A 26,357-nucleotide genomic window follows, 5' to 3' on the forward strand; every position below is an offset into this window, starting at 1 on the left:
ATTAAAACAAAACTGGACTCATTATTGTTGGCACTAGGGGAGTCTGTGATGCACCTCTGCTGGACATGGACTCCCTACTACCCCACAGTTACTAATATTGGTGTAAATATAGTGGTTTTTAATTGGATCTACTCATAAATGATGTTGTTAAATCCATTTTTTATCATTTGAGGCTTCTATGAAAGGTTAAATTGGTTTTATATTTCACCTTTTAATATTTAAACATTGGAGTTGTACACTAGTAAGTGTGCATTCAAGAGCATGCAGATGTAAATGTTCAGTATGTATGGGCCAATATGGGTCCGAATGTGTGCCTCTAAAAGTGTGCACTGGCCCACTCATGGCCTAGCAGTTTGGTCGGGACTAAGGTCAAAGGTTAAAAATAGCCGGTGGCTCCTACATTTCATTCCCCACTCTCCTAATTTCCTACTCTATCCACTGTCCAATCAAATTGGCATGCCCAAAAATTAAACTGAAAAAACATGTGTACAACAAATGTTGCACTGGAGAGTATGCAGTAGGTCATATACACTTGCACTAGTGTACAGTGTACACTAGAAAGTGTACACTTGAAAATGTTCCCAAAATTACAGTGTCCACTTGTAAGTTTTCATTAAATGTTGGTTGTTTTTTTTTGTTTGTTTGTTTGTTTGTTTTTTTTGAATTTGTGAGCTTTTTCCCTCTTTTGCGAGTGACCAGTTTCCTGCTCACTTTGAAGACAGTCTTCTGTTGACTGGTTCTTTATCTTCCTTTTGCAGCCAGTGTCCAGCGGACAGATGTCTGCATTGGCTTTTTATTTCAGCGCCAGAGGATGTGGCTTTGGTTCAACAGCCTGTATTGTTAATTTATTTACTGGCAGAGGTGGAAAAAAGTACAAGTTACAGTACAGTTACTCTGGTTAAAATGTTCTTAAGTAAAAGTGAAAGTACTGGTAAGTAGATCTTACCAGTACTTTCACTTTTTAGAAAAGTTAAAAGTATTTCAAAGTTTACTTTAAGTACTGAAGGCTTGTACTGTAAAATATGATCGTTCATTATTGGCAAAAACAACAAGAGAAGAGCTCTCCACCCAGGTTGGTCAGGTAAAGATAATAAGGCAAAATACTAACCAAATTTACAGTGTTAAATAAACTCATATAGAGTTAATTTAACACTATAAAATTGTCTTTATTGGTCACTAGTTAAACTATGTCTTTGAAAGTGTGAATTATTTCACAATATGGCGAGGCAAAGAATCAAAGATGACGACTTTAACTCAGTGGATAACTTCTCTTAATGTGCAAATGTGTCTCACATAAAAAACAACAACAATCTACCACAAAAAAGAGCAATGGGCAACATCCAAACACAATTAAACACATATAAATCAGATGAATCAGATCTTAGATCAATTGACTCTTGAGAGATGTGTACTAGTACTGTTGGATCAATACTGTCAAACAACTCCAACACTGAACACTATTTCACTCAGAATACAATTCAAAATTACACGTTGGTAGTTAAATCAACTCTGAAATGTTTAACCCTGAGATTTCAACACTTAGTTTTTGCTGTGTACAACAGCTGATTTGTGATGTTATGTGGAATCATTCACTCTCTATGTGCTACTGGTAGTCAGCAGAGGTGGAAACAGTACAAGAGTATTATACTCAAGTGAAAGTACAGTTACTCTGGTTAGAACTTTTGTAAGGAGACATAAAATCACTGATTTCAAAATGTACCTAAAAAAGTATACCCAAAAACATTACTCAATGACAATACTTTAAGTAAATATGATTAGTTACTGAGGTCAAGAAAATATTATTTTACTCAAGAAAATGTTTTTTTCTGAATATAATTGTAATATTTAAGGGGAACACTTAATTCCTGAATTTATAAGACAAACTCAAATCACAAAAATTGGAGATGACTTCCCCTGTCAAAGAAGGGTAAAACTGTTTATTGAAAAGCAACTTAAACTGTCAGACAATTTTTTCAGAGTAAAATTTGTTTGATTTTTTCCTCTTACATTTAATACAAAGGATGTAAAAAAAAAAAAAAAAAAAAAGCTGCATCTTAACCCCTGCCTGAAGTTTGACATACTGCGGTGGCCAGTAGGGGGCAGTCTCCATCTGATCAATTCAGTCTGATGCCTACCTGCTGACACCTACACAGAGAAATGAAGTTTACATTGAGTGCTGGTCAGACATTGGACTGTGTACTGACTGTGCTTTTTGGTGTCATTAACCTGACATGAATACACGCCTACACACACAAGTTTTCTTCACATGCCTCTCTACACAGGCGATCAGTTTGATCTTATTCATGCCTTTCTTCACAAATGGATCCAAAAATGAAAATAATAAACACAGGAAGTTTTCAATTGTCTTTGAAATAGGTCTTAACATTTAATGGTTGGATCTAAATGCTATTTTATATGACATTACAGGGAGGCCTGTGTAATGTATTTATTGTATACTTTTCAAAGAGAAGAAAGGCCCCCTTCATTATCATATTGTTGCCATGGTATTTCAAACTCAGGCACTACAAAGAGGTGATGAGAGTATGATGAGCTCTCCCTCATAGGGACACTATATGATACTCACTGAAGCAAAGAAAACAAGACTTCAGAGGAAGAAATTTGCTGTTAATAGTTGCTCAGGTTGCATTTCTTTAAGCAGATGAACTGTGTTGTTCCCATGAGGACGACTGTCTATGACAAAGGTAAGACCTGCCATGCAACTTTAAACAGCACATCATCTTCTATGCAGATTACACTAAGCTGCTGTTCGCCTTTTCTACTGCTCCTGCTCCTCTAAAGTGGACTTTCTCCCGCTGTGCTCTGGAAACTGCTTCACACTCATTAAATCACTGCTGTTTGATATTCATTAATTTATTCCCTTTGCTCTGACATGGCCTTATTGGACACGTTGCACATTTCTGGTCAATTCTAACTTTGCGCTTAAAGATTGATGAGTGCTGTAAAAGCCGATTAGGCTCTGTCAGTGTTTCTCTCTATTAATCCACTTTAATTAGAGGTTAGTGGTCCCTGCGTTTTTGGACGTTAATCCTTATGTGCCACTTGTTATTATGATGATGTCATTCAAACTCCCACTAACCACAGCCTGCAGTTTTGACCACTCTTTCTTTATAATTGTGCCGCACAGAGGAGAGTGGGTCAGGTCAGTGAGAGGTGGACCTTTGTCCAGGGTCGGACTGCTGCCCATTATTTATTCATGATCATGTATCAGACCAGCGCCTAATTGCACCAGGAGGAGCCCAATTACCATCCACAGTTTCACATTCACAGTATAGGAGGCTGTATCACATGACAGCCATGACTAACAGCACACGTCTTATTTACACTTGGGCATCACAGGTGAAACTATGTGAGCAAGAAGCGTTTGTGCCTGTAAGAAACACTTAACATCTGAGGAACAGACTGAAAATCTATCAGCCGTGTTGGACAATGAGTTGTCATTGTGGCCATGGCGGACAAAAGTAAGCTCTTTAAGCTGTCAGAACTTTATTTCTTTGATTGTTTTGTGTTCATTCGTGTAATATGAGCACATCCTTTTCCTTGTCTCTGACCGCAGATTCAAGTGAAGATGTGATCATGAACAATGCAGCAGAGGAGATCCTTGATTCAAATGAGGAAGACAGCCAACAGAATGACAGGGAGCCTATCAAATTCCTACTTCCTATTTCTTGTCCTCCTAAAACCTCCCCTGCATCAGGTAAGAAACATTTCGTCCCTTCAATACTTGATATCTTTATGAGAAAACTGACCCATATTCAAAAGTATTTTAAATTATTTACTGTAATGTGTAAAGGGCCTCTGTATTCATGTGGTTGGACCATGATCAAAGATCATGTTGGGAGTTATTTGACAGTGTTGATCTATCAGTGTTTGTCCAACTCTGTAGAGAGTCAGTTGATCTTTGTTCTACCAACTGGCATTTCTAATCCAATCATGCCCTTGGGCAGAGTGTTTAGATGTATTTGAATGTTGCCCCTTTGTACAGCAGTCACTGCTGGGATTCCCTTTCTCATGTTTCTGATATATTTTACATCAAGGGAGAACAGCTGTTATCAAAAACTCTATCTGTCTTTGAGTTATACCTTCTGTTATGCACTTGCCAAACACGACTTAGTCACAGGTGTTTGACAGTGTACCTCCTTATCAGTACATAATGTTTAGTGAAAGATGCATGTCTAGTATTTCATGGTAATAAAAGGTTTGTGGGGAGGGTATTTGCACCCATTGGAGTAAACTGTATTACACTAAGTGTTAATACAACAGAGTATAGTGTACTCTAAAATAGTTGGTTCTTAACACTGACACTAGTGAAGAGTTCTGTCAACAGGACTGCCCATAAGGGGGGATAAAGGGGTGAGCTTTCTGGGGCACAGCCAACTGGAGGGCCCATGAAGGTCAGTCAAATCATGGTCCATCATAAAGTTAAGCTGTGATAACCATATTCTATTTTTTTTTTCACCTGAGTGTTAACCACTCTTATCAAAGCAACAAGTATTGTTATATTTATTTATGCTGTAACATGTGGCCTTCTTGTAAACTCATTTTCTTTCAAACAAAAAGTGAAATGAGATTAAAACTGGCAAAAATTTGCATAAAAAATAGAGAAAAGAGATTAATAGTGGCAAAAATGGGTTAACAGAAACAAAGGCACAAAGTGGGAAAAATGTGTAAAAGTTGTAAAACCTGCTGGAAAAGTGGTGAAAAGAATTAAAAAGTGGCCAAAAAATGTGCAGGAAAGGTGACAGACAGGGTTTGAATTTATGTCCTCAGAGATTTAAGAAAATTAAAATAGTCTATTTATAATGACTAAGCTATAAATGCATGCAAATACAGTAAAATTCAAGATTTCAAACTTAAACTGTCCCCTCTCTATTCTGTTTGTTTTTGACACTTTTCATGTAATACTCTTGCTCCTCTTTACTTTAAACCCACTTGTATTTGTAGGAATGACATTTTGCTTCACTTTTGCATAAAACAGCATTAGTGCTTCTGTAATAAACCAACAATTGAGGATTAAACAGGGCTACTTACACTGCCTGAAGCAGCTGCCTTTATTATTGGCTCTGATGCTCAGCTCATGTGTTTAAAAATACAGCATAAAGACTAGCCAGGTGAGGCGAACTGTTGTTGCTAACTTGCCGAGTGTTGATAATGATCGGCGTTCCTGCAGTGTTTTACCTTGTCTATTGTACAGTTTGCATGACTCATGTCCAACTCCAGACTTTCTAGTGTTTGAAAAAACCCAAATCAATCCAGTATCTTTGCTTTCTCTTGGCAGTAGATAGGCACATACTTGTTACTGGTGTGAGTATCAACTTGTTTTGGTGTATGAGGCATGCGCTGCATCATGTAGTTTAATGTCTTTTGCCATCTGTTTGCTTTTTTTTTTCTGTACCATGGGGAATGTATGTGTTTAAACTGCAGTCAAAGTATTTATGGGCGAATAAGTTCTGTAACATCTGTATCAAAACACATATCAGCAAAGTGCATGTGACAATATATTGCTGTACTGATTTTTTGAGTACAGGCCTAATATTTACATCAAATGAAAACCAATGACAGGCTTTTCTACTCATTGGTAAGGGTATCTAAGAAGAACAGTTGTCTTTCATGTAGAAATTGGAACTGGCTAAACACATACATAGCAACTGAGACCGGTAACTTTTTCATAGCAAACTGAAGTAGGAAGCCTTTCTTGCCTGTTATGTGACTATTCCATGTGTGTCACGTCACATGAAAAATATGAATTTTGTACAACTTAAGGAGATGAAGTTAAGCTGTACGTCTTTATGAACAGACTGCATATACTATAGACATGAGAATTAGTATTGTGAAGAAAAAACTGTACTGTTTGCACATCCCTACCGCTGTGTATTGTCTGATGTCTCTTTTTTGTCTCTTGTCAACTTTCATAATACTTCCTTTTATAAGCTCCCCAGTTTACCCTGACTTACCTCTTAATACATGTCTTTTCCCATCCTCTTTCTGTAGTCTCTCCTCTTTCAGATCAGGCCTACATGCAAGCAGCAGCCATTTTCCAGCAGCTACGAACGGAGAAGAGAGTCGCACAACAATTGCTGCATTATGAGAAGAAGACAGACATTTCTCTGCAAGAGAACGGGGACAAAGCCACTCAGAGACAGGCCTTCCAGCTCGCTTTCAACACACTCAAATGTACAAATCACTAAAGTTTCTCATACTGTTTATAGCAGTTTGGAAAATCTTCTCTTACTGTGACCAAATTTAATTTAGAGATGTAAGAAGTAGCAGAGCCTGCACAGGAAGGACTATTTGATGGTTGAATATAAAGTCGGGGGGAAATTAATTTGATCTACTTTACTTGTGCTACCTCTGCAGACCTCACTTTATATAAGGAAGCCTTATCTCCATAATGAACAGGAGAGGAGCTGCAACATGTGTCAACTCCAATATTCACTTTTGAATAGCGGCCTCAACTGAAAACTGTAGATTAAGTGGTATATATACTCTATATTCGTACATTTCTTTCCCCCCTGGGGCTGCAAATTACTTCAGCTGGAGGGGCAGCAGATGTCTGTAAGGGAGGTGATAAGAGGGTGCATGCCATGGGCACACACACTCCTGCACACACTCACACACACCATGTACATGTACTCATGCAGTAAGCACATGCAGAATGGCAAATTGAGGAGCACATGTAAGGTTATGGCTGCAGTGCAGATACAGTAGTTTAGATTTGATGTGGCTGGGTTTGGAATTTATATTCTACTACTTTTTAAATGGAGTTTGCATTTAAAGCTTCATGTTTAATTCTCAGATATATCCTGTAAAGGTATGAGCTGTTTACTGTATATCAGCACAGCTGTGATTTGGTTGCAGTGCCAAAGATAATCCCAACCATGCTAATAGTCAACATGGCAGCATGACTTCTACTGTAAAACTGGGTACTCAAACAGTTGTAGTTCTAGTACAGCATTTGACTGGAACTGGACTTTAAACAGCACTTGAAGATTTTCTTGCATTTGTGTTAATTTGTTTATTTCTGAATGTTCCTGTAGATCTGCTGCTTTGTGTTTTGTATATTCATCTGCATGTTTCTATTTATTCTGCAAGTGGGGACATAAGAGTCTGATAGTTGCTTTGGTGTGTCATTCAGAGCTACCAGCTTGATCCGTGAGAGCATGTGCTATGCCCCTCCCACCAAAACAGCTCTCACTTAAATTTAAGTAAAGAGCAGATGGAGCCATGGAAGATATCGGGGTCACTTTTAAACAAGAAAGAACTAAAGAAGATGACAATAGGCAGCCACTGGTGTAAGAAAATGACCTTAATCATAAGGAACCAATCTTATAACATGCAGAATTTGCAGTGATTGTAACTGTCCCTCAGGTGTTTTACTCTTTTATTGATTTTATTAATCAATCATGGTTAATATGATTTGGTTTTTTGACAAAAAAATTGACAAGAAAACGTCTAATGTCAAAGTGAAAACAGATTCATACAAACTAATTTCAATTGATACAACATTGATACTACACTTTCTCTCCCTCCACAGATACTGTACAAACCTAGAAAAAAACATCCACATTCAAGCAAGCGTGTTTTAACAATTTACAATAGCTGAAGTGAGCTTCAAAGATTTTTCTTCATTAAGTTTAGTACATTTACAGAGTGCCTCTCATGTTTGTATATACATATATATTTTTATGTCCATCTCAACATTTGTCTTGCAGACCAAGATTTACTGGAGGACATCATCACTGACAGCCGCTTCCACATTTCTCAGCATATTGTGAGTCCCAACAAACCCCCAAAAAACTGATTAAAACCACTTCAGCAGTTACTCACTGACTGTTAAACTGTCTCAGAGTTGTCTGTCTTCAAATAAAGTATCCACGCTCTCTCTGTGTCCATATGTGCTCCATCACTATATGGAAAAATGTGAGCGAGGGAGACGGGGAGGCAGTTAAAGGCCATTTGTATTCAGATCTGTGCGTAGTCTGGCTGGTTATAGGTGGCAAATGATGCATACAGCAGAGAGGCAGACGCACTCTCACACTTGGAGACTGTAAATGGGGCCATAAAACACAGTGCAATGACACATGCATGGACAAAGACACACACCTATGTATGTCAATGTGTGTGTGGTTAAAGGATGACTTTATTGAGGGGTGGGTGAAACAGGGGATGGCTGACAGTACGACTATAAAAGCTGCCATACGGCTCTTTGTAATTCTGCACACCTTTTTACTGCAACACACACAATGTGCCTCCCACACACACACACACGAACACCCTTAAGGGATAAGGTGGAGGGATGAGATAGTGTGAACAAAGGAAAGAAAGGGAAGTGCAATCTTACTTACTGCAGTCTTAATCAATAGTTTTCCCACAAACAACTGACCATGTGACTATGTGTCACATTACAAGATTTTTGTATTTCATTGAGAAATGCGTAGTGAGCAAGGTCACCCATAAGAAGGGATAAAGGAGAGAGCGCGGAAATAAAGGGTCCATGGAGGTCAACAAAATCATGAGCTGTGATAACCATGTTTTATTTTTAACTAGAGCAAAAAATGAATTTATTGGTTAATGCTGTAGTACAATATATCCGATATAGCCAAGTTCCTTGGACAGAGTTAACTTTTTTTTTTTTTAGGTAAATTTAACAATGTGGATGGACACAGTGAAATTAACCATTTGGAAAGTAATGTCAGGCGTCAGGATGCCAGAGATTAAGTTAGAAGAAACTGAGACAACTTTTGTGAAAATAATTAAATCATTGCGAATAATGCAAGAATGAGGGACAAGTGGCAAAAAATCATTTAATAGTGGCAAAAAAGTGGCAAAAATGAGCTGCAAGTGTCAAAAAGTGACTAAACTGAGTTAAAAGTGGCAATAAGTGACAGATGGGGGTTAAAAGTGGCAAATCAGCGTTTAGGTTAAAAGAAAGTGGTGAAAATTGGTTTAAAGTGGCAAAAAAAGTGGCTAAAGTTGGCTTTAAGGGCTAAATGGGTTTGAAGTGGCAAAGTTTTATTTATTTATTTTCATCTTACCTTTCTTTTAGCCAGGTTAGTCCCGTCAAGATCAAAAATCTCTTTTTTAAGGAAGACCTGACCAAGAATGACAGCAATACACAGTTTCATCAACCAATACGCTCAAACTCATACAGTACACCTGAAATGTCAGAAACCAATTCTAAATCATCAGTTAAAGCAGTGATATTTGGAAAGTTTGGATTCAAAAGTCTTCACTACAGACTTAAATGCACTCAGACACCAAGTTTGGCAGCTTAAAGGGGACACATTCTACCCTTTAAGACAAGTCTATATTGGTCTCAGAGGTCCCCAAAACAGGTCTGTTGCTGAAAAAGCACTCCAGTATTGGATTTTTGCATGTCTAAAAACACCCTCTGTTTCAGCCCTGCTCAGAACGATCCATTTCTGTTGCTGTGGCTTTAAAAGTAAATGAGCTGTCTGACTCCACTTCTGACCATGCCCCTCTCAGAAAATGGATGTGGCACTCCTGACCCCCTTCTCAGCTGGCAGCTGGGGAGGGCCAACCGAACCTGGGGCCGGTGCTAACTCCCCACATGACATCATGAGGGGAAAATCTGAGAGCAGCTTGTTTTAGCACACATTTTCTAAAAGGTCCAGAAAGAGAGGGGGGAGGGAATGGATTTTTCTGGTACTTGAGGGAACTGTGAATAGGCCAGGGGCATATGTTTTTGTTGGAAAAGTCTGAAAAAGGATTTTTGCATAACATGTCCCCTTTAAAATCAGTCTGCAGATTGTTCCAAGTTGTGTTGAAAATGGGTTCAAAGTGGCAAAAAAATGGCAAATGGCCTAAAGAATTGCAAAAAGTAAAGAAAATGGGCTCAGTGTGGCTAAAAAGTGATAAGAATGGTCCGAACATGGGTTTAAAGAAGTGGCAAAACTGTGTTGTAAGTGGCAAGCCAGTAATGAAAGTCTGTTAAATGTGACAAAATAAGTGATGAAAATGGGCCAAAAGAGGCAAAAATTGCCTTAAATGGGTTAATAGCTGTAAAATGGCAAAAACAAGTTAGAAGTGGCAAAAAAAAATTGTGAAAACGGTTTTAAAACGGCACAATTTAACAATTCAGCATCATACACAATTACAGTTTGATGCACTTTAAGCTCCAAACTAAATGAACTGTTAGCCAGTAGCACAAATGCTACTGGTCCAACACATGCAGGGGCCCGGTTAATCTGTGGGTAGGCCTGGTAGTGGCCAAACATGGTGCTAAAAGGGAGAGTAATCATGAAATTGAAGAACCCAGACAAATAAAAATGTTGCTCTCTTGCTGGTACAAAAATAAACCACTATGTACTATCAAGTTCTACATTTTAAGCCCAAACATGAGGTCAGTGATTCTGATTTTCTGATCAAACACCCAAATATTAATTGTATGAAATGTCAAGTTCAAGCTGCCAGGTAAACATACTTAACTAAGTCACAGCAAGCAATTTGGTGGAAACAGGTGGTCTGTGGCCAGGGGCTAATTTAGCCTCAATAAGAGGAGCAATACTTATTCCTATTTTGGTTAGGCTCTGTTTCTCATGATCAAGTGATGGAGGAGGGAAAGCAATAAGGCAGCTGGTTGAAGTGAAATAAGTGAACACTACTTGTTACTGATTGGCTAAATGTGTCTTTTTCTGTATGCTCAAGAAGGAAACTCACCAGCTGTGTGCCTGAACACTCCTTATTTAAGACAAACACCCCTATGAGCACTAATGGAGCAAAACTTTATTAACTATTAAACTTGATGGCTAAAAATAGACAACAGCTTCAGATGGACAACAGCCAGGACACTTTGCACCAGGCATAAAATATGGCTGTCATATCTAACCAGTGGGTGGCTGCATCATGTTGTGATCGCTTGATATGAGGCTGAGACACTAGGACTCCTTTTATTTACCACTGTTTTTCTGATGATTGATATATAAAAAAAATCTGCCTCCCCATCTGCCCTTTGTTTGTTTCAGCTGCCTGTAAAGCCATCGTGCCTGCTCTGAAATGTCTAATCTAATGATGCATGAATAAGTGTTAAAGGATCAATATATTAATGAAGTCGATCATGTTTTGCAGTCCAGCGACTTGCTGCCATTGGCAATGGTGATGCTGTTTGACTTCCAGGACCGAAAGTTTTTAATGCACAAACGTTCAGCAAAAGATGAGGAAGAGCCTCTGCAGGAGGTCAGGGACATGGAGAGCAGTCTGCTGAGGTGTGTGAGTGTAGATGTCACATTTTTTTGTGATTCTTTTAATATTTAATTGCAAAGCAGCTTAGAAACTGATTCACAGGTTTTTGTCTCCATTGCACAATGCATTTTTTTCCTTTTAGATGTAAAATTAAGCTGGCTGCCTCCCTGGCTCGCTGCAGGGTGAAACAGAGTCTGCAGAGTGTCTCTTGTTTTCTCTCTGACCTGGTCAGGACTAAACAGCACAGAGCCACACGTTTGCCTGTATATGCATGGGTCAATACTCTAAAGACCAGGTACCTATACACATGTGCACACAGAGGAAGAGGACATTCCATATTTCAAACTTTATCACCATTCTTCTGATCATATAGTCAATCCGCTTTTAGTTTCACTTCATAAAGAGTTATTTTGAGAAATGGGATGAGCTTTGGTAATCTGAGAACATTTTGATCCGATAAAGATATCTTAACTGTGTTTTTTGTGGATTCTCTTTAGTATAAAGCAGCTGGTGTGTTATACACCTGGATCACATGATGTCATTGTGGAGAATAGTGTTAAACTTTAAGCTGTGAGGTTATTGACAGCTTTGTTTGGGACTGGGAGGGGTGGAGTGCAGGCTAATGGTGGGAGTAGTTCACTGGGGCGAATCTGAGCATTTTTACAGCTTGAATGTAAGAAGTCCTCCTGTTGTTTGTAATGAAAACGCTGCACCATCGTTCACCATAAAGTCCGTGCAGAAGGCAGAGCTTGGTTTGGTCACTGATTCTCTTGAGTCAACATCTGTGTTGCAAATACAGCTTTAAAATGTATATTTCAGCCTTAATAAACAAATTAAAATTATGTCTGTGTTTCTCTGTAGTGTTGAGGAAGTGTGTGAAGCACTGAAAAGTGCAGGACTATATGAGGTGAAGAGCTCGGCTGATCTTGGAGAGTCAGCGTTCTGCAGAGACCCGCTCTGTCCAGACACACTCGTCTTCCCTCGGCAGCTTCACGCTCTGCTGCAGCACAGCACAGTTACACATGCAATCAACATGCAGGCATGTATCAATACTGTGTGAAGTCAAGTGAGTGGCTGTGCTGACTTAAATCTCATAACAGAAGACAAACAGATTTCTCTTTGGAAAGCTTTCTAAAAGATTAAAGAACACAAGTATACATGACTAATTGCAAATATTATCTAACTTAAATACTTTCAAAAGTCTAGGTCCAAATTTACTTGAGTTAAATTTTTGATATGACCAGAGGTAAGCAACTTATCAAATACATTATTTTACCTTGAATGGTTCCTGATTTTCTTTTCTAGATTCGAATGTTTGCCTCTGTCTTTGTGTCTCCTTTCAGGACAGAAGTTTGTGTGTGGCGGTCAGCGTGTTACGGCCACTGCTGTTTGAAAATGGAGACGTTCTGGTGGCGGGGTCTTTCTCTGCTCTGACCGTGGCTCACATAGCTGTCACTGCTGCTGCCCGCTATGGCCGAGTGTTAGTGTGTGGTGCTGATCACTCACCTTTGCGTGTAGAGGAGATAAAAGAGCTGCTTACACTGATGGATATAACAAGTGAGAGTCAATTTAAACATTTGTGTTTATCAGTGTCTATATAAAGTATTCATCCCCTTGGATATTTGACCCTTTTATTGATTTTATTAATCAATCATGGTCAATATAATTTGGCTTTTTGGACAAAAAAAAAAACTCTTTAATATCTCCTCAATGTATTTAAGTGAATGCAAACATATTCACCCCATAGAGTCAGTAGACGCACCTTTGGCTGTAATCATGGTACTGAGTCTGTGTAGACTGCTGAAAGGCATCCCTACAGCATGATGTTGCAACCACAGTGCTTCAAAGTGGGGATGGTGATGGGCAGTGTTTGGTGTCCGCCCAACCTAGTGTCTTGTCTGATGGCCAAAAGGCAACATTTTGGTTCTTTCTTCCACTTGACCATGGAGTCTTTTAGCGAATTCTGTCGAGATTTAATCTGTTTTCTTCAAAGTGGCTTTCTCTTTTCCACTTTCCCATTTCACTGACTGTGAGACTACTAACTACAACTGGCTGAACCTCTGTTGAATTAGATCAGCCACTTTAAATGAGCTGAATATCTATGCAGTCACTTATTTTGCCTTACATATTTTTATCTAATTGCCATTACTTTGTAGAAATCTGTTTTCACTTTAAAATTGAAGAGGTTTTTTTTGTTTGATTTTTTTTTCTAAAAAATGCCAAATTATATTGACCATGATTGATTTATAAAATCATTAAAAAAGTGAAACATCCAAGGGGTGAATACTTTTTTATGGGAACTGTACAATAGTTCTATAGACTAGCAGGGTTTTTACGGGGTAAATTCATGTCTACTATAGATGTTCGAGTGCTGTCAGAGGCATTCTGTGGTCTGGATGAATGGGACGCCTGTGTTCAGCGTTTAAAGGTCATCATGGTACTGCCTCAGTGCTCGTCCTCTGCCCTCAATGACCCTGTGCCCACCATGCACAGCGAACATGGAGGTACGTCAAACCGGGGGGAGAGGATGTAAATAGTGGGAGATAGGTCACGCTTTAGCTTTCACTCACTGGTTAAACAGTTGAAGCTTTTTCACTGACTATGAAATGTACTGATTTAATATTTAAAGCACAGGTCGTGTTAGAAGATTCCTCACATAATCACTTAAATCAAGGACAAATTTTAACACCCATTCTATACATTGCAACTAAAATGTTAGGATTACTGAGCAGTGTCATTGTCTCCAACAGATAAATAGACTAATCATATTAAACGCCACATTGGATTTGAGCTCACAGCTGCTAGTATAGCTGTCTGACCTTCATCACCTTTAGCCAACAGACTGTTCAAACTCTTCTTCCAAGGTTTCAGTCAATTTTACCCACAAACAGGGGAATCTGCTTCAAAGTTACCATGAATATCCATATAAGTGCATTGGTGTTTCTTCTGTGAGGAATGTGTCAAACTGCTCCTATTACAATCCCTCTGGACCTTCTTTTTTAACAGCACACAGCCAGTATAGCAGCATGTTTTCAATTCTGAATAGGTTACAACAAAAGACAGTATTTCCCCAACATCTGCAATCATCTCTGACAGCCACTCTCACAAACCGTTCATTTGAGACGCCATGTTATTCAGAGCGTAAATACACACTACAATTTTCAAAATAAAATCGGATTAGACTTCCATTTAGGGTTAGGTTGAGGATTAAGGTAAGGGTTAGGATACAAAGTTAAAAGTTAAAAACTTGACCTGAAAACCTAATCATAAAACATTTAATAAAGCAGAGTAAACAGTCTGCTTACAGTAAAAAAAACTCGTCCTCCATGAAAACATTCTACCGCAGCAAGTGTAGCTCATGTAGCTCATGTAGCTCCATTAGCTGTGTAAGCTACGTAGATAATGTTGCTATGTAGCTAACAAAGCTAAAGCTAAGATCACAAGCAGCTATTAAGTTACGTAGGTACATTTCTCCATGTCGTTATACAAGTTTAAGCCAGGTTGGCTAAACCTCATGTTGCTTAAGCTGACTTAACTAAATTATGTATATGGCTTATGTAATGTAATTCTGTGGTTCTATACATAATTTGATTGTGGATTAGTCTTCTGATCTTTTTCTTTGTTTAATTTATAAAATGTTCCTTAGTCTATAATGTTTGTAATGTGGTTATTTTTATGAATGCAGCCGCCAGACTTTATGAATAAAACTGATTACCAAATTACAGCACTTGCGTTCTGACAGAGGCGTCTATGAGAGTGGCCATCAGAGATGTAGGGTCTGCAGCCTGACTGTCTTGTTCCTCCTTGAAACCTTAAATTGAACAAGTTACAAAAATTGTTCAAAAAGGGGCACAGATGGCCGAGAGACTAGGTAATGACCTACAGTTGGAAGCTAATCTTCCAAGCAGGCACTTCAGGTTGGAATTAAATCTGTAGTTCCTTTTCAGGCATGCCATTCCCCGCTCTGTCTTCCAGCTTTCCTATACTATACACTGAACTGTCCTCTCCAACAAAAAACAAAACAAAAAGAAGTCTTAGAAAATACTTATACAGTATAAATGCTAAAATTTTGAGATGTTGATGTTGTAAATTTATCTTAGCCAGTTGAGAAATGGTTGAAAAGAGGTTCTTGGATGAACCAACCTGATGTCCCTATGTAAATGTCGATGTGTGTGATGAAAAAGTGTGCATCTATGCAAATTTTTCACTAAAACAAAATCTGCTCATTTTGTTGCCAGACTGGAATCTCCTGCCAGACTTGTCATACGGTTTAGTATCGCAGAGCAATAAACAGAAAATGACCACACAGCAGGCACGACTACTCGCACATGCTCTGTCCTGTAAGTACAAATTTCCAAAAAATAAAACAAAAGACAGGGAAGGATTTAGAAAGAGGGGAAACAAACACCAAGGCTGGAACACTGGTGTGGAAAAATATATTACAAAGTCAAAGCCATAAATTAAATAGCAAAAAAGCTTATTTACAAGTGTTACAACATTGCAGTCTTGAGAGTAGTATAAATAATCTCAGCTTGCTGTCAATGGCCACCTTACACATAGTATATAATGTAATTAAGTCATATAATACTGTATTTTTCTATGCATACTGAAATTACCTGACTATAAAAAAGAAGACAGAGGATTTGTCTAGTCTACATTTTTTGACTTTCTGTTTTCCATCTGTCAGTCCCAAAGGTTCAAACGGTGGTCTACTGCACACGCTCAGTGTACCACGAAGAAAATGAGCATCTGGTGAAAAGAGTGTTAGAGAAAACTCACACTCCCTCCAAACTGCTGCCATTCAGGTAAACACACTCACACACCTGCTCTCTCTTCATTGCTAGCACAGGTCATTCATAAAGAGGAATCATGATTTAAGAAAATGATTGTGCAATCAAAGAAAACATAAGATTTTAGATACCGGTTTCTTTCATAACCTCAAGAGTAGTTTGACAGTGCATCACTGACTGGCTGTTTTACCTGCATTATTTCACTTTCACTGCCACAGAGATTCTGTCAGTAAATGTGTCAGTCTAGATGGCTTAAAATTCACTTTTAAGATATATATGATATTATTAAACTTGCTGATAGGTCTAATTGTAAAATACCCATATTCTGTTCTTATGTAGTTATCAGAGTGCCTATTTATATATAAAAAAAAAATCAGTGACTCTAAATAGGATTGTTGAAATGCCTTTAATCTCTGGGCATTTTGGTTGTAACACATTCTTGGATTAGCTAAAAGTGACAGCTGTGTAGCCTTCTTTGGTGAAAAGTGTCAAAGCTGATTGTTTTAGCCAGGCTGAAGTTAGCAGTGACTAGACACAGCTGAGTGGCAGTCGTGGAACGAGTTGTGACTTAAATGAAAGTTGTAGCTAGCTGAAGCCAGGCCACTTTGTAAAAATAGTGGCCTCCTTGGTTAGGTTGTTTGATGAGATGGCTACCCAATGAAAAACGCTACCTTACCGTGTTGGGGGAGATACTTGGCCCTGTGAACCTGGGAACTATGTTGTCAGGGGTATTAGCTCCTGGTAGGATCTCCAGAGGCAAATTGGTCCCAGGGGAGGGTCCAGACAAGGAGCGATTCAGAAATCCAGCATAAACCGGCATTTTGGGGAACCAGTTGCCTTGCCCGGACAAAAACCAGGGTGTAGGAGGAGTTCGGGGAGGCTATGGAGAAGGACTTTCAGTTGGCCCCAAAGTTGTTCTGGCAAACCATCCGACGTTGTTGGGCTGTCATGGCTGGCACGCCTTCTTAATGTCGCGTGGAGGCCGGGGATAGTCTGTGGAGTGGCAGACCAGGGTGGTGGTCCCCATTTTTAAGAAGGTGGGGAAGAGGGTGTGCTTGAATTTTAGGGGTGTCCCACTCCTCAGCCTGTCTGGAAAAGTTTACTCTAGGGTGCTGGAAAGGAGGCTCTAGTTGATTGTCAAACCTCGAATTCAGGAGTAACATTGCGGACTCCGTCCTGGCCGTGGGACAGTGGACCAGCTCTTTACCCTTGCAGAACTTCTTGAGGGTGCATGGGAGTCTGCTCATCCAGTTTACATGTGTTTTATGGACTTGGAAAAGGCCTATGATCATGTCCCTTGTTAGGTCATGAGGGGGTAGTGTGGGAATATGGGGTCCCGGCGTCTGAGGCTAGCCACCAGGTCTCTGTACGACCAAAGTGAGTGTCTGCATCCTCAGCACAAAGTCAGACACGTTTCTGGTGCTTTTTGGCCTCTGCCCGGGTTGCCCTTTGTCTTCAATTCTGTTTGTGAGTTTCATAGACAGGTTCTCAAGGTGCAGGCAGAGGAAGCAGGGTTTCCGGTTTGGGGACTTCAGAATTCCATCCCTGCTTTTTTGCAGATTCTGTTGGCTTTCTTGGCTGGGCACTTGCAGGCATTAGGATGGTTGGTGGCTGAGTGCGAAGCAGTTGGGATGAGAGTCAGCACCTCCAAATCTGAGGCCAAAGTTGTCTGCTCAGGGAAGACCCAGAATGAACTGGAGGGATTACATATCCTGTCTGGTCTGGGAATGCCTCGGGATCCCCCAGCAGGAGTTGAAAGTGTCGCTGGGAAAAGGGACGTCTGGGTGGACTTGCTTAGCCTGTCACCCCTGCGACCTGGCTCCGGCTAAGTGGATGAAGATGAATGGATGGTGAAGTGACTAAATACAGCTTTTATAGCCTTTTTATAGCCTCTGGCATGTATCATTAAAAATGGCAATCAATAATGGGTCCAGTTAAGTCCATAAAAACTGATAACCTGGTGCAGGAACCCCAAAAGTTGCAGCTTCTTCGTTTACCTCTGATGGAGGTTTAAGCCTTTAGCATATTTGTATAGAGCAGTTTATGTTTATTACTGACATTTCGGGAGCTTTTCTTGACCAAAGGACAGTCCTACAAAAATTGATTTCCATTCATCAAACACTGAAAACAGAGTCTGTATTTGAGACTGATGGAACCCTACAACTACTGGATCAGGCTCATCATGTGTTTATTCTGACCTCACCCTTAATGTTTGCTGCTTCATTAAATATACTTTTTCTGAGAGGCACAGTGACACTACACTGGCAGTTAAATATTAGCCTGAAGTATGTGAGCTTAATTCACTGTCTCATAAACAAACAGCTCAGCTCAACAGCTGTTAATTCAACATCAGAATTGTTTCTATCTGCACTGCCAATTACAGTGGGTATTAAAGTGAGCACTGAGCTTTTTCTATGAGTTTTATAGACTACCAGAGAGTGAGTGAGAGAGTAAATAACGTCTCATAGTATTAATATGGCAGAGGATCTTATATTTCTGTTTATACTGATGGTACAGGTGTCTGTGTTTGACTTTGACATGGTCTGTTTGTATGAGGATGATGACAGTATGAAGGATCTGCTGCAGTTGCCAACAGCAGTTAATACAACATCAGATATGAACGAGGGGCTAGAACTTTTCAGAGAGTGATTATCTATTTATTTTTTACCACCACTTTTTATGAAAAAAGACTGATGTACTGTGGCACCAGGCAACATCCATCTTCTTACTGCCACAAAGCTATTTTCCTTGTGTATAAAAAATATTCAAATCCAATTCTTCAATATCAGAGGAGTCTGTTTTGTATTTTCTAGAAAGAAGAAAAGGACATACACTCTGGATATGTCTCCACACAGTTATTTGCTTACTATACTCTAGGATTGAATTAAATTATTGCAAAAGCAACTCTACAGGTGCCAAAAATGACGATTGCATTGGTCTCCATTGGATCAGCTTTTAATCCTGCCGTAGTGATGTAGAACACAAGTGTTTGAGGTGGGTAGGAGGAGGAGGGTAGCTCACGATACAATACAATATGATATGATACAATCAGTAAAGCAATAACCTCTGATGCTGGAAAATAAATCAAAACCATAAGTGCTCAAAACTGCAGTTCAGTCATGACCACTTTGACTCACAGCTGATGAGGGCTTGCCTGAAATTAGCTGATCCCAATTATATGACAGGCTTGACCCTGTGGCCTGCTTGAACTAACAATATACACTTGATTTCTTAGAGTGTCCACTTGAGGTTGGCTGCTGAAGCACCAAGTCATAAATAAACATGTTAACAATCTGGTAAGTCAGTTAAACTAATTCTTATTTTTTCTCTATTTAGGCCCACAATCTTGATCAAATGCCCCATCTATATTTTGAATATTAATTAAGTCAGAGGCAGAATAAAGGAGGAGGTGGGGTGGAGGAGAGTTGCAGAAATGCTGCCACTCACTAGTAGTAGCCACTGTAGTTGTTTACAATGTCTATTGCCTTGCTGTCACAATGCTCTTTAATCCAACATTAAAAAGCAACAACTGTGAACTGAAAGCATTAATAGCATCCTCCTAGGAACAGTGCAGTTCAGCACTGTTTTCATCTAGAAAACAGGGATAAAGTTGCCATGAGGCTGAGTGAGGTTGTACTTATGCATAGCTGAAGCAATTAGTGACGTTATTCAGCACAGCAATGTGGACCTACAGAGAGGATTGAAGGCTGACAGCGCTAGCGTTAGCCACATTCAGCAAACTAACTTCGCACCATAATGGTGCAAAGTTGCAGTGTCGGCTGTAACTAAACACAGTTATAATTTGCAGTAACCAGAAGTAAAATCATTCATGTAGGCACATCCCTAATATGATACAATGCATGACAGTACAAAATGATACAAAACAGTAGGATATTGGTTCCAATCCTTGGGTCCCAGCTGCCTTGGGGACTTGCTGGTCTGTTAGTAAAATTAGATTTTCACTCACTGTTTTTGATAAAGGATCACAACACACTTTTTGGATAGCTTATTAAAAATTCTGCACATACAGTAAAACGTTGTAAAAATAGGATTCCTCATTCAAAAATATCAGGACACTTAGCCATATGAAATTGGGCTTATATGAAGTCAGGTAAAAGTTGTGTGCATATTTGGAAAGCTCTCTGTTCATGTGGGTCCTGGGTGGGTCTTGGCTCTAAGAACCACTGCCATATGATACAATGCAATATAATATTCCATACCATGCCATACAATTTAATGTGATACAGTATGAGACCTACTTAATATGTGATGCATGTCCTGGGTAAACAATAGTGTCACATTGCAGCAATTCTGCACTAACAATAATTATTAAGTCAAAAGACGCAACAGACGGGAACATTGATAGAAGGGCTGCTCTTCTTTAAAGACTAAATTCCAATTACTCTTTCAAATCTCGTAACCCGGACTTCATTTGATTAAAATTTAATCTCCCTGACCTCATCAAAGTCTGGACCTTTGAATATTGGTGCTTTTTGCCTTAAGTTCAAAATTCTTGTGTGTTTCCATCTGGTTGTGAGAGAATGGTCTCCCTGATTAAAATGGCAGGGAGTATAAATTTACACTGTAGCAGAGATTTCACTGAGAATTTTAATGTGACTGAAGGTCAGCCACTCATCATCTCCATATTTTAACAGAATTTAGACAGTGTTTGGTCCACTGGGAGTATTAAACTAACATTTTGGAGCTTTTCTTTTGTTTTGAACAGATGCTCATCTAGAGACAGCTGGCTATGAAGGACCAATAAACATGTTCGTCCTCAGGTTGTGCAATAACCAATCTGTTTAGAGATCTCCTGAGAGCCCAAACACTTACATCTACAGTAACAGTTGTACATTCATACTTTAAAACTTGGCCACAGTTTGTATTTGCCTCATGTCTAAGCAGCAACCCCTAGTGTTAAAAATAAGGCAAATGTGGATGTGGCAAAAAAAAAATACACTAAGATACATGTTAAAAGCCAATTTTTACAGTATAAATGAACATATTTACAGTCTGGAACACAGGAATTTGGGTGCGTCAGTCTACATTTTGTGATCTGACAGTGCACAAACCCAGGTGGAGAGAGCAAAAAGAGGCTGGATTAAGTTGCTTGGATATACATGGGTGTGTTTCAAGAATGACATTAATGAAACCAATCCGTCATCTCTAATCCCCTTAAAGAATGAGGGTGCATGCTAGCTGTTGTGTTTTACAGCAGATTGCAGATTTGCATGATGAACAAAAGCGTAAAATCCGTTATTACAAAAGTCTCCAGATATACCAACAGAACTGGGCAGGTTTTCTTTTTTTTTTTGTTTTTTTGTTTTTTTTTAATTTTACACATGCTTTGGGTTGCAAACCTCAGTGCAAACTGATTATCTCATCTTAAGAAGTGGCAAGAGCATCTCTTTGTATTTGCTTGTGGTTTTCTTGAATGTCTTGATTTGCACCTGACCATTCTTCATTTTAAGACAAACACACCCAATGGCATAAACAGGAGCACGATTTCAATTGCTATTTAAACAATCATGTAAAGGTTACAAAAAGGAAAGACACCTGTGCTGCCACCCAAATGCATTTATGCTCCCCTTAAGTACGAAAATAGATCTGTATCTTTCCAACGATCCTGCAACTGCCCACATACTCACATAAGTTTGTTGCGATGGGATGGAGGTTAAAGGTTGCTGTCTCACACAGACCTCCATAACTCCTTCGCTGCTGCTCTATCTTTCCTTTACCCAGCTGTTCTGTTATAGTTGTCTGTCTCCATGTCTAAGTGAGCTAGCTGCATATATTTCTTTTGTAGTTTCTACCAACTCACACTACATTCAGCAACAATTATCAAAAATGGATTCTTCCATGGGTTTTGCTGCTGAACTGTTGGCAATGATGGTCAGAGATTACTGATGGTTTTGCAACGTTTGATCTGTATCGGTTTAGGGGCATGGCTGACATGAAAACCAGCAAGTTCCACGCCTCTTTGTCCGCGACTAGGTTGGCCAGGAAATAGTTTGAGATGGTGCATTTAATATGGCAACTGCTGTTAACTGGCTTCAACAGATGGCCTCAATGACCAAATGGATGACGTCACTCACACAGTCTTATTGTTGTCCACACTGCTATGAACAAGTATTTTTCCAACTGGTGCGATAAAGCTTTTTAGGATTATCCTACTGTCCATAGGTTTATCAGCCTAAACACTCTCCTACCTGCTTGGTGGCAGGTGGGAGAATCATCATTACCATTATGGGTGCAGAAATAAAAAATAAACATATTAATTGGTTGTCAGAGTAATATGTAGTATCCTGAAACATTCACCTTATCAGTGCGGTATATTCATGTGTTTACAGTGACTTCTCTTGTGTGCCTTTGACCATCTTCTTTATCTGCTTCTGTCTTCTCTCTCAGGGTAAACGGTCCAGTTTTCCCTGATGACTCCAAATCAGGAGACTCGACAGACTCCAAGTTCTTCAGGCTGGAACCATCTCAGTTTACAAACGGCTGCTTCATCGCTCGCCTCTCCCGACAGGTGAGCAGAAGACGAAGGTGTAGAGACATGAAGACTGGGAGGAAAGGAGTGAGGGGCAGTTAGAGGGCAGGGCTGTGTTTGGAGGAATAGAGATTGTTGTGTGTGTGTGTGTTTGGGTTTTGTGTGTTTGATTGCTTTGCAGTGAGACCTTCCGCTTGTGCTGATGCTGCACTTTTTAACTGTCTGTCTGCAGGGAGGTCAGTCAGCTCAGCTTGTCTGCACTGTACACACAAACAGAGGCACACACACATGCGGCTATCGCTCTGAAACACTGCAGCGCTGTTCCACCACTCTATGAAAAAGAGGCACGTTTAGGATGAAATACGCCAGAGCTATGGAAATATTTCATTATTTTACAGCAAAGATGAATGGATAATTTTCTGTAGCTTCCCTCCACCCTTTTGGTCTTGTTGCATCACTCCTTTGCTCCATTCCCCTCCTCCTCCTCTCTCTCCTCCTTTGCTCCACTCATAAAAAGAAGAAAACAGACAGAAATGAAAAAAGCTGCTCCTTTGATCCCCACAGCTCAAAAATGGTGCAGAGAAGAGACTGTGCCTGTATTTACATCAAAACACTCACACAGACACAAATGCATTAATTAAAACTGATGATGAGCATGTCCTATTGGATCATCATTAAGATTTAAGTCTCATCAGAGCTCGGGCTGCTCCACTGACATGTTTTGGTTCACTGCTGCATGAATGACTATGCCTGTCAAACTGTGCTAGAGGACAATTTAAAGAGATCAGGGACATACGGCATCATAAAGTGACAGGAAGAGATACTGAGAACTCTTCAAAAACAAAAGAGTGACAAAGGAAATTAGACTTCTTTATGATGCAAACTGTATTTCAATTGTATTTCAACATCTCAAGAAAAAAGTGACAAGCATACTCGAAAGGCTGCAATCATTCTTGCTTCAATCTAGACTATTAAATTCTTCACATTTTTTCACACATTCTAGATGCATGTTTAAAATTCTCTCTTTTACAAACAGAATATGTAAGCAAGAACTACAAGGACCTCTGTAGTAACCTTGCAAAGCAGATGGATATGCCTGTTTCCTTGTTTTTCACTGGCGAATCCATCTTGCAAAGCTCCTTTCTGAACCGTTTGGGCCCAATTAGAAAGTGACAGGACCAATCAGCGATGGCGGTAGGGAGGGGCGGTACTTTTGGGCGCAGCGGAGTCGTGATGTAAGCAAGCAGCAACAAGAGGCCCATGGAGTTATGGTGGAAGACAGTGTGAATGCTGCTAAAGCGCCAGTTTTATCAGAACTTGATGACATTTCTTCATTAAAAGAAAAACAAAGAACATTTTTGAGCTGTTTTCCTTTCAAAAACGACAAAAGTCATGTAGTGACATGTCTACAGTTGTCATGGTTCGTGGCGTATGCAGTTCTCTATAGAGTTTACTCCTTTGGTAGGGGCGCAGCTCGGTAGTAGGTCACGTTTTGTTGCTCTGGTTGGCCTGTAAAGATGTGACGGACAGAACGTTCATCCAATCACCCTCCTAGTGTTTTTTTCAAAGGGTCTGCCTTGTCCCAAATGCTGTCTGAGAGTGGTCTAAGAGCGTGCCAGGATAGGAAATACTTGTGATACACCAAATTTTTTATACAATACAATAACTTTATTTATCCCCAAAGGGAAATTCATTTGTCTGGAGTCTCATCTGTTTATGGTAGAGTTATATAGTCTTATTGCTGATGGTATGAAAGATCTTCTTTATCTTTCTGTCCTGCAGCGAAGAGAGAGGAGCCGTCCACCACTGTTGTTTCTTTTGTCATTTAGGGAGATATGAAATGGATGATCCATGTTCCCCAGAATGGCCTCCACCTTCTTCATGACGCATCTCTCCACCTCATCCTCCAATGAGTTCAACTTGATTCCAACCAAAGAGCCAGCTTTTTTCACCAGTTTGTTCAGATGCCTTGCATCCTTGTGTTTTACACTGCCTCCCCAGCAGACTGCAGCATAAAGCATAGTGGGCTAATAACTTTGTTCTCATATAAATCTATAGGACATGTTAAAAACCACTAACAAAAAAGGGTGAAAATGAAGAAAAAAAATCATTCATTGAACACAGCCAAACTGAAGCCCTTCATGTCTTAGTCTTCTTACTTTTATTACCAAGTCTCAGTTTGGCAGCATAATTAAAGTGAGGTAGCTGAGTAAAGACTTTAGAATTATGAAAAATAAGGGCAGATTAAACATTTGAGAATGAATTAAATATTAAAGCATATGCATTAAAGATGCATATGCAGTTTTCTGAGCTTTTCACTGAATTTAATTTCACTATAATTAAAGATGACGTGTGATGCACTTAGAAGATTAGGAGAGAAGAGTATGAGAAAGAGAAAATAGCAGGAAATCTAAAGGCATTTTTACTCAGTTAAAATGTCACTGCAGATGAAGACACACTTCAACACACTTGGATGCATGTTTTATTCTTCCAAATTATTTCCCATACTCTGATCTGTACTCTTCCTCCTTTATGACTTGTGCGCCTTTTCTGAAGTCTTTCTTGTCGTTGTTGTGTAGATCTCCTTGCTACATTGTTACCCTGGGGACCTGTAGGTTTTAATGTGTTGTATCTACACATCAAATCTTAAACTGTCCTTGCTTTTCTCCCAGGCAGATCCCACAAAGGTAGAAACAGTCCAGGATGTGCTGGCAAGGGCAGCAGCAAAGGGCCTCCTGGGTGGAATAATTTCTGAACAATCAAAACCTGGTAAAAAGGGGAAAAGCAAGAAGACTCGAGAAGCCTCTGCAGGCAGTAAACCATCATCCCCCTCAAGCCAAGAGAGGCAGATGGGAGAGGAGGGTGTGAGTGGAAAAGACCAAGTCACACCTTCAGAGCAAGAAGAGCAGAACGGTGAATGTAACCAGGAGGGGGAAGAGAAGGTGGTCAAAGGAGGGAAGAAGAAGAAAAAAGGCCTTAAAGGGCATAAGCAAAAGGGCAAACAGAGACCAAAACAAACCAACAGGTTGACAACAGTCTCCAAGAATCACTCACAAAGTCACAAGAAGAAACCAACAAAGGGGAAAGCGAAGAGGCGTCTCACAAAAACTAAACAGAGGAGATTCCCTCGCCTTACACTGACATTAATATCCTCAGCTAAACCCCCCAAACACCTGTCTCCCATCACAGCTCTTGCACACAAGCTGATCGACGCTCCAGTAACTGAATCGCAGCCGACTGTCTTTAGCACCTCCTCCCCTGCTCGCCTTGCTCCACCTGCTGCCTCAAAACCGACGCAGAGACAAAACACAGTTAGAGCAGAGACAATGCTGAAGGTCAGAGCTGACCAACAGAGTAAGGCCAGAAAGGTGAAACTGGATTCAGAGGTGGTCACAGAGGTAACCACAAAGCTTTCAGATTTTGTCCTGCCACCCATCTCTCCCCGGTCCCCAAGCTCTCTAAGTGGCAGGGGTGTTAGTTCCCCCTCTCAGTGTGCATCACGGACCTCCAACTCTGAGCTCGCCAAAGCATCTGCTTCCTCCTCCTACGTCTCTCTGCCTGGAATATAGATGTGTGGGTATCACTGGAGAAGTGAACTAAATTAGCCCCACTGGCTTCATATTGGGATGGGGTTGTTGACAGTGAGAGCTTCATATATATATACACACACTAAGACACGCACACACAGTGTCATCCTGTCCAACTAGTTCTGACATCTCAGTGTTACTATCTTATTCCTGTTACTGCTTCAGCAATGTTGAAGAGACAAAATCTAAATAATGTTATTTATTAAAAGTGTAATTATTATATGTAAATTATTCTCAGAAAATATCACTACCTAAATGCTAAGCTGTAGA

At 39.8% G+C, this 26,357-nt stretch overlaps 1 protein-coding gene across 1 annotated transcript; it reads left to right on the plus strand.

Annotated features, from left to right (window-relative positions):
• The first annotated feature begins 3,466 nt into the window (after positions 1-3,466).
• Positions 3,467-26,069, plus strand: LOC121507749 (putative methyltransferase NSUN7). Its single transcript, XM_041784082.1, has 13 exons — positions 3,467-3,479; positions 3,575-3,715; positions 6,010-6,192; positions 7,731-7,789; positions 11,107-11,243; positions 11,363-11,515; positions 12,082-12,259; positions 12,564-12,777; positions 13,581-13,724; positions 15,459-15,560; positions 15,908-16,025; positions 22,419-22,539; positions 25,173-26,069. The coding sequence occupies exons 1-13, from the start codon at positions 3,467-3,469 to the stop codon at positions 26,067-26,069; spliced, it is 2,460 nt and encodes an 819-aa protein (XP_041640016.1).
• Positions 26,070-26,357: the final 288 nt, after the last annotated feature.

The sequence above is a fragment of the Cheilinus undulatus genome, linkage group 4, assembly GCF_018320785.1.
Source record: "Cheilinus undulatus linkage group 4, ASM1832078v1, whole genome shotgun sequence".
NCBI classification, from domain to species: Eukaryota; Metazoa; Chordata; class Actinopteri; order Labriformes; family Labridae; genus Cheilinus; species Cheilinus undulatus.

Bases quoted from the DNA above. Each gene is read 5' to 3' on its own strand.
- LOC121507749 (XM_041784082.1), top strand. The intron at 6,193-7,730 runs GTACAAATCACT...TTTGTCTTGCAG, and splicing joins CGCTTTCAACACACTCAAAT to ACCAAGATTTACTGGAGGAC. The intron at 12,260-12,563 runs GCATGTATCAAT...GTCTCCTTTCAG, and splicing joins CACATGCAATCAACATGCAG to GACAGAAGTTTGTGTGTGGC.